This window comes from Ylistrum balloti, unplaced genomic scaffold (assembly GCF_031769215.1).
Source record: "Ylistrum balloti isolate Yb309-2 unplaced genomic scaffold, AGI_CSIRO_Ybal_v1 Utg369658, whole genome shotgun sequence".
Classification (NCBI taxonomy): Eukaryota; Metazoa; Mollusca; class Bivalvia; order Pectinida; family Pectinidae; genus Ylistrum; species Ylistrum balloti.
The window spans coordinates 211174-224320 of NW_026781910.1; the positions used below are offsets into that span (position 1 = coordinate 211174).

A 13147-nucleotide genomic window follows, 5' to 3' on the forward strand; every position below is an offset into this window, starting at 1 on the left:
TCCAATTTTTATAATTTTAGAAAGTAGAATTCATGTATTTTACATGACATTTGATATCAGATTATTAAGATTTCCAGGATGAGGGATGGACGACTTGAGGTCCAATCACTCTCGCACTTCTCCCACCATTGGATCGGACCATACATGTTCTAGTTGCAATACAATTCCTTCCAGTACTTTATTTACAGTTTAAAAACAAAAAGAAAAAAAGAAAATGAAAGTCCTGGACAAAGGAACAAAAACCATTTTTCAACATTTCCTTTTTTCTGACTTTTATTTCGTTCTATAAATAGATGACAAATATAAATGTACAGGCACATTGAAATATAAGCAATGATATCACAGTTAAGGGTCTGAATGCAAACAGATTCTTAACGGAATTGATCATATCAAAGATCATCTTAGTGTGTGGTGAATTGCAAAACTTGCCTTTCAGGAAAATTTTCAAATTCCTAACAAAAAATCAACAAAAAAGTAATTATTCAAGCAAATTGTGTAAATTCTCTTTGATTTCTGAAGTGTGTAATTTGACCTACATGTTTAAGATAAGAAATGCCTATCTGAAAAGTGTGGTATGATTAATAAAAAAACTGTTTATATAGAATAAGCATTACTTCTTAAAATAGTACTATTGCATTTTCAGTCCATTTACAATTCAATTAAGTCAACATACATTTATATCAATTTTCAAAAATGTATATCAAATCATATTAAGAAAACATGGGTTTAACAAAGAGATATTTCATGCAAACTTTTTAATCAATCTTTTATCTTTTTGATTGTACATTCCTCATATCATAGGTAATGGCTTTGTAAGTTTCATATCATTGTACACTGTGTAAACAAGGCTACCTATATCTAAAATATTATACCATATTTTTCAAATCTCCATTCAGTGCTTTGCAACTGTTCTTCTGTTTTTAGCACTAAAGATTATTTACACTGTGCAAGAAATAAATTTAATTTCTAAATTTTTTAAACCTTAAGAATGGAGTGAAAGTCATGTATATAGATGGAGAGATAGCTCTGATCTCTGTTCCTGGAAATGAAAACACTGCTTCAAATTCCTTCCTGTGTCTGAAAATTCCTTTCCTCATGAGGCGTTCAGCTGACATATATTGATATGCTTAAGGGTTTCTGCCTGTTTTTTATTATTTGCAACAATATGTAAACCTTATTTAAATGCACATGTATCTTAAAATTGTTCTATCATTCACATCCATGCTTTCTAAATAAAACAATTGAACAGATCTTGTTGCTTATTGACAATTTTAAATGATATATTTCCACAGAGCTTTACAAATAAACACATTTGTATGATACGAGTCTCATACAGTAACAAATGTTTCCAATAAAGATGGCAACATAGTGTTAGAAAATTAGAAGAGTTCTCTGACTTTTTCAATATTTTTGTTCCAACTTTCCATCCAGCGATCTTCAGCATGGAGAAGCCTCTGTTTTTCATCCTCAATGGATTGTAAAGTGTCTGCAAACTGAACCTTGTAATCCTGTAAACACATTAAAATTATATGTAGTGACAACATGCAGAAGTAGTGATTCACTAATTGTGTACTGGGATGCAGGGATCCTTGGCAAAGCCAATACAAGTAAAACTTTACTGGATGCTAATGATGTTATATAAATTGTATTATAAGTTTTTAATTAGAAAAACATACTGCATACATGCAAGAGTGAATTAGTGAAATTATTACTTAAGTCATAAAAATTAAATTATCAAAATGCATGGTATGAAAGAAATGTACAATTGAGCTGTTTCAATACTATTTTAAATTTTAGGAAGGATCTCAGGTCTTTTCAGTTTATATTCAATAGATATCTTATGTCTCCTTTGAAGAAGGAGAATTTTTCTGATAAGATCTGCAGCTGTCCAGGCCAACTTACATGATAGGCAGAATCACGACCCTTGACAACGGAGCTGTGACCTAATGTTGTCTTGGCGGTAGTCACAGATGCCGTGGTTTGAACCTTAGCCGGAGGAGTTCCAACCACCAACTCATTATTGGGAATACCTGGAATATGAAGGTCATAGGTCAACAAACTGTTATAACATGTCAACATTAAAGGGGAGGGGGTGGGGAGGACTTTGATTGAAAATCAAACAAAATAAAATATCCTAAAATTGATGAAATGATGACAAAATCAAGATCTTTGAAAAATTTCAATTAAAATCTAAGTTTCAATTATCAACTTATTGTACCTTTTACATCAAGGTCAAAGGTTAAACAACTGTCACACAAAACAAACTGTTGTGAACATTCATGAATGTAAGGTTGATTCTTGATAACATTTATTTGTTAACTACCAAACTCGTAAAGTACTAGAAATCCCAATACCTAATAATCAAAGGTCTCCAACTAAAAATCCCTACATTGATATCAAGATGATTCCCATCATATTTGGAGCAGCTTGAAAGAACATCCAAGTTTCAATCACAGATATTAGATAGATATAATGGTCAGAGGTCAATGTCTGATTATAATACCTACCCGGCCACACCGTTTTTCCCCGTGGAAGGGCATCTTTATCATCACTATCCTCCAATGGAAGACCAGCATTTCTCCTTCGGATTAGCTCACTGGTCGGATACTTCTTGGCATCAATGCCTATAAATACACATTAAATATGAGACGTTTTTCATACAAATCATTAATCAATTTATCTGTTATTGGAAAAATTTCACACAGTTCTCAGCCAGATAGAGTAACTTACGTCCTCGTTCAATGTCATCCACTACCAACAGATTGTCGTACTGAAGCAGTTGATTCTCTGATGACCTTGCCAATATCTCTAAGAACCTCTTGGCATGCTCTACTGTGAGATCCTACAAGAACACAGTAGACATCTTATGATAAGGACTGTTATTAATCTCTGTACATTATAATAGATAAACCAGCAAAAGTAATTTCATGTAAAAATGATCACAAAGTTCAATAGTCTTTCAAATAGTAATGACATGTAAAGTGAACAGTTCCCATCTCATTGATAGTGAATCATGAGTGCATGAGGTACAAAATGTGTAAAATTGGAAACAAAGGTTGACTTTCTAGGTTCATGACCAGTATCATGAGCTTCACCAAGCACCTCATATGATTAGGTTTTAAGTTCTAAAGGTATTCAGTTATTACATGCTGAGCTATAATCACTGGCCTTACTTCCAGACAACCAGTGTTTCCGAGTTAGCATTGAGGAGGTAATGATCACTTGACAGACCAGGTCATTTTCCTTCACAAACTACAGGATTCCTCTTTTTAAGACATAAGACCCCTGTACCAACTAAGTTGGTAAAGTAAAGCTTCAGTATTTCACCTGTAATTCCTTGGTGTGTTTCTCCACTGCAGTATTATAGTCATTGTGGCGTTCTGTCTCCTTTTTACACAAGTTTTTCATGCCATCTTCCTGGTGTGGGTGGCCGAGCACTGGTCGAAGTAGATGTTCATGTTCCTTCTGTGTACAGAAAATAAGAAAACTATTTGTACCAAGTCCACCATTAACTTGAAAACATAAAAGTCTCAGATCAGACAGAAATGTTTTTTTTTCTTTTTTATTTCATTCATTGTTAATTTGGGATACATATCCACACTATATTACATGTAGTATTTATGCCAGTCAAGTAAAATAGCTTACTTCAAAGATTTCTTTTTTATCTAGAGGATTTCACTCCTACGACTTTCTGCATTAAAAATTATTATAATCTCAAAAATTTACACATCAAAATATTTTTTAAATATTTTTTTGTTACATAACAAAAACAGACAGACCCAGCTGACAAGATTTGAGGACTAAAGACTCATCACAATAATAACTTATATATACCTGTCTCTTCTCCAGCTGACCAAGGGTCTTAGTAAACTGGTCAGTACAAGTCTGTCTGGCTAGAGTACACTTCTGGATCTCCTCATTCAGCAAGTCCTTTATCACTAGACTAGGAATATGGGCAACAGAATGTTCTAAAGTGGTCAGCTGACTGCGATACTCTGTATGAAAAAAAAAACAAAGACATTTACTCTATGTACAATTACTATTCATTATGGCTGTCCTTAGAGAGCAATGTGTTTGAGATGCAGCTTAAAGTTGTACCAAAATTACAGAAAATCTAAGATATATCACTGGAGAAGGATAATATCCTATAAGTCAAGCTTACCTTGTAAACACTGGTTGTGGTACTCATCTGCCTGAGTGAAGTAGGAGGACAGTTTTTGTGTGATAACTTCAGCAAACTGGTCAAAGTTATCCTGAAGGGCCTGTGGTCGTGTCACCATGCGATTTCCCTTCTGGCGATAGTACATCTAGAAAGCAACAGAAATTTTTCATGAAGTTAATTAAGTAAAATTTTATTTTATTTATTTTTTTTTTATTTTGTTTTTAGTTTTTGTAGCTTTGCTTTGTAGTTTTTTTTCTTTTTGTAAGAAAAAAGGGATAAAATAGGATAGAACCCTGGGGTCAGTACCAAAGGATGATATAGTGTCTTTACACAGGATGCTGATATACTTTGAATCTCTTTCAAAATGACATTCAGATGTATAACTTTCATGTCTTAATATTTTCTTCATTACCTCCCCTGATGTAAGGAGTCCATCCAGAGCCTCTCGAAGCGTCCTTTTAATGATGCCCAGAAGATGATTCTCCTCGCCTTCTTCATCTTTCTCTCCAAATATCAGGTACTTTCTGTCAAATTTGGTTGACTTGCTACTCCTTCTCAAACTATAAGATTAAATTGAAATTCATAATTATATATATACTTTATATAAGCATAAAAGTAAACATTTCAGAACATCATATGTGAAATTGACACAAACCAGCCATAGTGTAATAGTGATAGATTGAAACATAACATCATATACATACAAAGTATTTGTCAAGGGAAGTTTTATGACTAAGCATTTGGGATATCCATACTTATTTGAACAAGAACAAGATTATTTGAAATCTCTGATCAGGGTTGGCAAGGATCATGCAGTTTAACGAAATAACCAAAATGGTTAAAGCAAGTTCAAATTAAAAGGGGAAGACCAGCTCATCAAGATAATCTGGTCAGTTTACACAGGTTTACCAGGGCAACTAGTACATCAAGATAATCTGGTCAGTTTACACAGGTTTACCAGGGCAACTAGTACATCAAGATAATCTGGTCAGTTTACACAGGTTTACCAGGGCAACTAGTACACATCAAGATAATCTGGTCAGTTTACACAGGTTTACCAGGGCAACTAGTACATCAAGATAATCTGGTCAGTTTACACAGGTTTACCAGGGCGACGAGTACACATCAAGATAATCTGGTCAGGATACACAGGTTTACCAGGGCAACTAGTACTCATCAAGATAATCTGGTCAGTTTACACAGGTTTACCAGGGCAACTAGTACACATCAAGATAATCTGGTCAGTTTACACAGGTTTACCAGGGCAACTAGTACACATCAAGATAATCTGGTCAGTTTACACAGGTTTACCAGGGCAACTAGTACATCAAGATAATCTGGTCAGTTTACACAGGTTTACCAGGGCAACTAGTACACATCAAGATAATCTGGTCAGTTTACACAGGTTTACCAGGGCAACTAGTACTCATCAAGATAATCTGGTCAGTTTACACAGGTTTACCAGGGCAACTAGTACACATCAAGATAATCTGGTCAGGATACACAGGTTTACCAGGGCAACTAGTACATCAAGATAATCTGGTCAGTTTACACGGGTTTACCAGGGCAACTAGTACTCATCAAGATAATCTGGTCAGTTTACACGGGTTTACCAGGGCAACTAGTACTCATTAAGGCAATCTGTTCAGTTTCTAAAGATTTGAAGGGGAGACAAGTTCATCAATAATCTGGTCAGTTTACATAGGTTTGCAGTTGTTACTAGATCATCAAGATAATCTGGTCAGTTTGCACAGAATTACCAGGACAACTAGTACATTATGGTCAGTTTACATAGGTTTACCACGGGAGAAAATGCATTTAAAGAATCTAGTCAATTTACACAGGTTTACCAGGACAACTAGTACATCATGGTCAGTTTACACAGGTTTTCCAGGAAAACTAGTACATCATGGTCAGTTTACATAGGTTTACCAAGGGAACAAGCACATTCAAAGAATCTGGTCAATTTACACAGGTTTACCCATCCAGGTAATCTGGTCAGTTTACAAAGGAGTACATAGGGAAAGAGTAAATCCAGGTAATCATGTCAGCATATGTTTGGGTTTTTTTTCAGGGAACCAGTTCCACAATTTTTGTGAGAGATATGTACACTTTTGAGTATATGTACTTCTTGATATTCATTATCAAAATCTGAATAATTATTATGTGTCCAAATTGAAATGAAATGAACATCAAAGCATCAGATCAGATGTTAATCAACATTATTATCGGTTTTACAATGAAGTTGAAACAATTCGTAGCTCCATTATCCTCACATCAGCCTCACATCCAAACCATATTAGCAGTCAACAATAAGTTGATAGGTTAAGTTTGTTGTTAGATCCTGTCACCAAAATACATAAAAGTAGTGCATAAAAGACACTGCTAGGAAGCTGTAATAGGACCACTACAATCGAACAATAAATTATTCATATTTGACATCATTAATTATTTTATATGTATTATAACTAAGGATTTCATCAATAAAAGCACTATCAGCAAAATATCATCTATTTTTTCTGAAATTGGTTTTTGAGAAACATGAAAAGTTTACCAAAAAAATTTTTTTTGTAATGTTTTGTTTTTGTTTACAAGAATTTGATGGAAGTGGATGTGTTGCCTGTCCAGCAAGGTTTCTGGAAATAAGTTTTATGGAACAATAGTCATAGAATGTAGATATTCATTGAATTTATTCCATTTATATATTAAGATGCGTAAACTTGCAGATTAGATGTATAGTGTCGAAGGAACCTGAAACCCGAGGATAGATCCCTATAGCAAAATTACACACAGAATTAGAATTAATTTTTAAAAAATGCTTATTTGCTCTAAATACAGCAGATTGAAAAGCAATCTCAAACATGCCCCTTTGATAAAGAAGCATTGTAGGAAATTTTAGTCTAATTGTCCAAAGAAAATTCAAGTAATCACACAAAACCAATTTTCTTTTCACAGCTACAGTGACCTTGACCTTTGACATTTTGACCTGAAAAACAATCCCAAGGAAGTAGTTTTGGTAAGGTAGTTGTATGAAAACAAAGGGAATTGAAGTTATTGTGAAAAATTCATTTTATATTCATAGTAACAGTGGCCTTGATCTTTGACTTTCACACCTGTAATGCTGCCGACATAGTAATACCAGTATAACATCTTTTGCAGGCGACAAAAAACTAATTTGATTTAAAAAAAACCAAAAGATAAAACTTTGGATCACCATAATTAGATGATGACACTGATCAGCAACCTATAAATGACATTTTTTTCTTTTTCTGACTTTACCATAATTCCCTTTTCTTTTTTTCTCAAACATACCAACCAGACACATAGATTGACCTAACAAGATTCATATTAAAAGGAACATGATACATCTTGCCAAATAATAATTCATTGTAATTTTCAGAAAAGAATGCTGTTACTTTTGTTATAAATGCTGAAGAGATTTGATTGGATTCCACTGATATAATTACAATAGTAATTAAAGATTAAATAAATAGTTATGTAATGTAAAGGTGACTAAAAGTTTCCATTACAGTTGATATAGATATACGTTAGCTTGAAGAAGTAAAACATGCAATGCACCCATGCATGAATTCATTAGGAATTAATTTTTGTAAGTGTTATACAATGTAATTATTAACAATATTGTGCTTTGTAATCTCACAAATTTTATGCATGCAAAAATATCAAAGTCTCTAAATATAAAACTAAATCTCTTTTATTCAATCATATGTTGGTGTAACTGAAAACTCAGCTTGGAAAACTGAAACATAATTCTGGGACCAAAAACATCTAATGGAAATATATATATATATTCAGAGCCAACAAATTTCAGCTCATTATGTGAATTAAACTACCAAATTTTAAGTCTTGACATTTTATCAACCACACAATATGTTATTCTCACAAGACAAAGGGTTTTGTATGAACCAGTATATCACAGCATTATCAACTGAACTGTTCAACATGTGAACTACATAATGTGAACTATAGGTAGGTCTCTATGGAACTAGTATCAAAGCCTTAATTTTCAATTGTTAAAAATGTGAACCATGGAGTAGCTGCGCAATCCAGCCAAACAGCCTTATCAACAGTTCAAAATGTGAACCACATTCAATATATGAAGCAGGGACACAGATCTCTATGGGAATCGATATCACAGCCCTATTGACTGTTCAGTATATGGACCACAAGGTAGCTTTATGTGTGTACCAACACCACAGTCTAGCTAGCTTATTATTCGTTCAATGGTATTTTGAAGTCTACATCCATAATAATGTGAACCATGCATGCACTGTGCAACATTCCATGTACATAATGATATCCCTTTGTATCAAATCATTTGTGCAGGATGTAATTAGATAATATTTCAAAAGTATTAATGATTAAAATAGAAAGAGATCTAAACTGAAGAAAATCTCATAGAATTAAGTGTTGTCAAACAGATTAGGTCAAATCCTTCAACCACACAAAAACAATCATAGGCAAACTCAAGGAAGAGATGTTGTTACTAGAACATAGGAGAGTTAAAACTAAGGGAGGGAATTCAGGAAACTGTACCGTTGATGGGTTGGTGTAGAAAAGCTTCCGCCGTCCATCCTGCTTACAAATCAACATTTAACAGTAATATTAAAGGGGAAGCCTTGTTAACAGGTTTGGTACAGGTATGATCAATTTAACCACTCGGTTCATAATACGCAGCTTAAAATGAGTTACCATAACACATGATGAGATTTATACATTAGTATTATAACTGGGTATATATTTAACACAAAAATGCATCACCTGTAACAACAGGTAATCACAATTGGCACAAAACACACATTACTTTAGCACAAAGAAAACAACATCCAGATTCATCCACTCTCTCTGCCAAATTCTATTTTACAACGTACATATATTAGATTGGTAAACAGATATTTACACTTAAAGATAAATTTTGCCCTCAATGTAAGCATCACAGAGATATATTAATTTTAGGCACATAATTTCAACACAAACAACTTTTCCATGATCTCCCTTATCAAAACCACATCAGTTGCTTTTTTTAATCTTAAACCAATCGCACCCTATTCCCAGCCACATATGTACTGAAACACCAGTTTATAGGCAAAATGTCTCATAGAGTTACTTACCCTGACTGAACTCTTTTAGGTGGGTTTTCTGAGACCCCCTGTTGGCTCTTGCGATTGGTTTGCTTGGATTTCTCGGAAGGTGTGTTTGTGGACATGGAAGATTTCATCTTCTCTCGAGCAGTCATCTCAACCTGCTGCTGGCCCACTGAAAAAATGTATTCAACAGGTGAGGCATGATCTACCAGAAAATTACATGGAACAATAGGTGAGGCAAGCATGATCTACTAAAAATTAACTCAAACAACAGAAGTGATGTAACCAACACAGAAATAACCTCAAACAACAGGTGTCAGAGGCAAATGATCTACCTCCCTCGAAATTACCTTCAATCAAAATATCTTAAAAAATAGGTTCTGTTTCTGGAAACTACTGCAAGCAACAGGTGATTAATTCACCTTCTACAAGGAAATTACCTATAACAATAGGTGAGTCATCATCTTTCTGGACTTATCAGCAGTAAACCCACACCTACATGTATCTATATGCTTACTCTTTCGTAATTCTGTTCAGTAAAATGATAAACCAATATCTAATTATCTTGTAATATAAGCCCATCTTCTAACTCTGATTAAATTAAAGTCAAAGTATTGCCAACCTGGGCTTATTGCAGGACAACTATGATATAAAGTCAATATATTTCATTAACCGAATAGTCTTTTAAACATTAATTTTATTTTGATAAACATGAAATATTAGGGAAACAAAATTGCTTACTTTGAATAGCTTCTCCATCTAACTCAGCATCAATACCAAACCTCAGTTTGCTTTTCTGTTGTCTGTAATGACAAAGAGTAGAACTACCATAAATATCAGAAAATAAAATACAAAAAAATGTATAAACATACTAGCCCAAATCTATATAGAAGTTTGCAAAATTCAAGATAGACAGTATAGCTGGAAATATTCACAAGGGATTTCCTTTTGATATAGTTGTTATTAAAGAAATTACAAGATTAAATACCAAACAAATACTTTCACAGCAAATCAAAATATCAGAAAATATTGAGAGACAAACATGAACTAGCCCAAGCTAGACAAATGTGAAATATGATATCTATGAAATTAAACAACTTTATTATATTTATTATCTGACATATATGTTTATCTATTTATTTATTCATAATTATCATACTTATATGTGAAATCAACACATTTTTTGTGACTAAAACGTCTACAGTACACAGTCACAGAGCACCTTGTATTAAATAACTAGCCATCAACAACACTTTTCTGTTGAAGTACACATAAACATGTAAACAATAACATTAACATCATTATGATATCACACAATCACAACGTAGTGTGTACGGAGACATATGTAATACTGAATATATCACCAGAGGAGTCTCAGTAATAAAACAACCCATGTCAGTTCACAGCTTAAACATGCCCTTACCTTTGCATGGGCAATTCAAATAATCTATGTATTGAATTCTGATAGTATTTCTCAGATTTTAACACATAAAATAAAACAAATACATGATCACTGCCACAACAATATACATTTAGTGTATTACAGTGTCACCAACCTACCAAGATCAAATATTAGGTCATGAACCCAATCAAAACCAATAGTGAAGGGATGCTTTCATGAGTCAATGGGTCAAAATTCCTTTAAAGTCGTAACGTAACAATCACATTCAAACATATCTTTATAATATCATTTTTGTTGATTCACATTTTAAATTTTACATTTTTTTCTATGACCTTATTTTCAAAAAAATCTTGCAATTCAAACATATTTCAGAATTATTAAAAACATGCTGTACTTATGATATATCTATCAGGCTGACCTTCAAAATGAAAATATGTTGGTGACACTGACTTTGTGAATGATAGTTACACATCAATAACATATTTTTCATTCACATTTAACATGAGTACTGTTACTTCTTTCACGGACCAATTTCATTAAACAAAATTACAGATATTTTGGAGGGCAAAAGAAGTATTCAGATTGAAAAAGTTCTCAATATAAATGAAAATGTCCAGTTACGGAATTTTATTGCATTTCACAGATAAAATTGACAATTCAATATGACAGCACTATAAGTATACAAATTACATGTACATCTTGACCACAATGAAATCATCCTAAACTGTCTGTTAATTAGCTCCAGGGATCTTCATAATTATGAAACATCTCAAAGCTGAGGAAAATCTCAGAATTTGAAATGTAATATATCAATAAAGCCTGGCAAATTTACATAATGGATTCAAGAGCTTGTCCATAAAACATGGAAACAGGACAAGACACTTTAATCCTTGGTCGTAATTATCCTTAACAAACAGGAGGCAATGTTCATAACAGGAAATTACCAAATACCTAACTTACCTTGAAACATCTCTACAAAGTATCAAGTTATTTATTGATGATAAGTTTTATAAATAATCTATGAAATTTCTGAAATATTTGAGCCATTTTGTCTATTTTTAGGAATGTCAACAAATGTTATAGCTATGTCCTGTCAGTAAGTCCATCACCTGATTCTGATTCAGCAGTATTGTGTTGGCACCATAGACTTATTGCAGTATGAATACAGCAGTTGAATACAAAAAGACAAATACTTCAGATGGATTTTTAAAACAATCTTAACATATTGTTGAAATTAGCTGCAAATTATCAAATAAATAAAATCCTTACATTATACAGTACTAAAAGTTTAAAAAGTTAAAGTCTAAAAATTGTTTGATAGTATAGATAGACATTGCAGTAACACTGGATAGAAACACTTCAAGTTTTCAATGAATTGTTGTTTTTGGGATTTCAGAATAACAGACTTACTTGAGGATGTTTTTGATAACACCCACAGATGGGTCTTCCAGGGGTTGTTTTCCTGCTTTACTGATAGGTGTCGGCTGGACCTCAGACAGGAAGGCTACCCTTGCACCTAAACAATAAGAAAAGGATTAAACAAGTTAGAGGGTATTAAATAACATTTTTATATACTTCTTACAACAGGTTTGAGACATGGACACAAAAGGCAGGAGACTTGGTAACAATTATGGCAGGAGTCTGGATGACAATTGGTTGAAGGCTTATTTACAATAGGCAGGAGACTTACTCACAATTTGTTTGAGACTTGTTTACAATAGGCTGGAGACTTACTCACAATTTGCTTAAGACTTGTTTCCAATAGGCTGCAGATTTATTCACAATTTGCTTAAGACTTGTTTCCAATAGGCTGCAGATTGAGTCATAATTGATTGGAGACATGTTTACAATAAGTTGGAGAATGGGTTACAAAAGATGATTAAACTGGAGACTGGAATACAATAGTTGGCTTAGCAGTGAGATGGACAAATTCAGTGAAAAGAGGTTTGGATATTATGTTGATAAAAGTCTTACCTAGGGCAGGGTTTCCCTGAAGAGCTGATGACGGACGAGGACTCGGATCTTTGATAGCGTTGAGATAAGCACTCCTTGCGAAAAATGCCTCAAACACCAATTTCAGGGACTCATTTAGCTGACTTGATGTGATTTGCTAAAAATACAAAGATGTGTTGTCAATTTCAAACTTCATGACAAATCCAACTGTGACTTTGTGTATCACATTTACATTCAGGCTAAAATGATGATAAACAAAATCGGACACACATGCTCAAAGTCTTATATATTTATATGTCATTATCAGTATGCAGCTGTTTATCTTTCAATGAAACAAAAAAATTAAATATATTTGTTTATTTAGATATATATTTCCTATGTATTATAACACTCTGAAAATACTTGAATATTGTACACTATGTTAGTACATTATTAACAATGTGTATTCAATATTTTCAAATTACTTCACTTGTTCTGTTGTAACAGAACAATCAAATCAAAAATATCTGCATCAAATACAGAAAT

At 33.2% G+C, this 13147-nt stretch overlaps 1 protein-coding gene across 1 annotated transcript in view; it reads right to left on the minus strand.

The window, feature by feature from the left end:
* Nucleotides 1–264: 264 nt before the first annotated feature.
* LOC132558136 (coiled-coil domain-containing protein 180-like) overlaps nt 265–13147 on the minus strand; it is a 50805-nt gene continuing 37922 nt past the window's right edge. The window contains exons 27-39 of the mRNA XM_060222669.1: nt 12644–12779; nt 12080–12185; nt 10009–10070; nt 9295–9439; nt 8720–8758; nt 4575–4722; nt 4163–4307; nt 3835–3995; nt 3328–3465; nt 2731–2842; nt 2508–2624; nt 1903–2030; nt 265–1508 (exon numbers count right to left, since the gene is read on the minus strand). Coding sequence (XP_060078652.1) covers nt 1380–1508; nt 1903–2030; nt 2508–2624; nt 2731–2842; nt 3328–3465; nt 3835–3995; nt 4163–4307; nt 4575–4722; nt 8720–8758; nt 9295–9439; nt 10009–10070; nt 12080–12185; nt 12644–12779 — 1566 coding nt within the window. The 3' untranslated portion in view covers nt 265–1379. The remainder of the gene's footprint in view (nt 1509–1902; nt 2031–2507; nt 2625–2730; nt 2843–3327; nt 3466–3834; nt 3996–4162; nt 4308–4574; nt 4723–8719; nt 8759–9294; nt 9440–10008; nt 10071–12079; nt 12186–12643; nt 12780–13147) is intronic.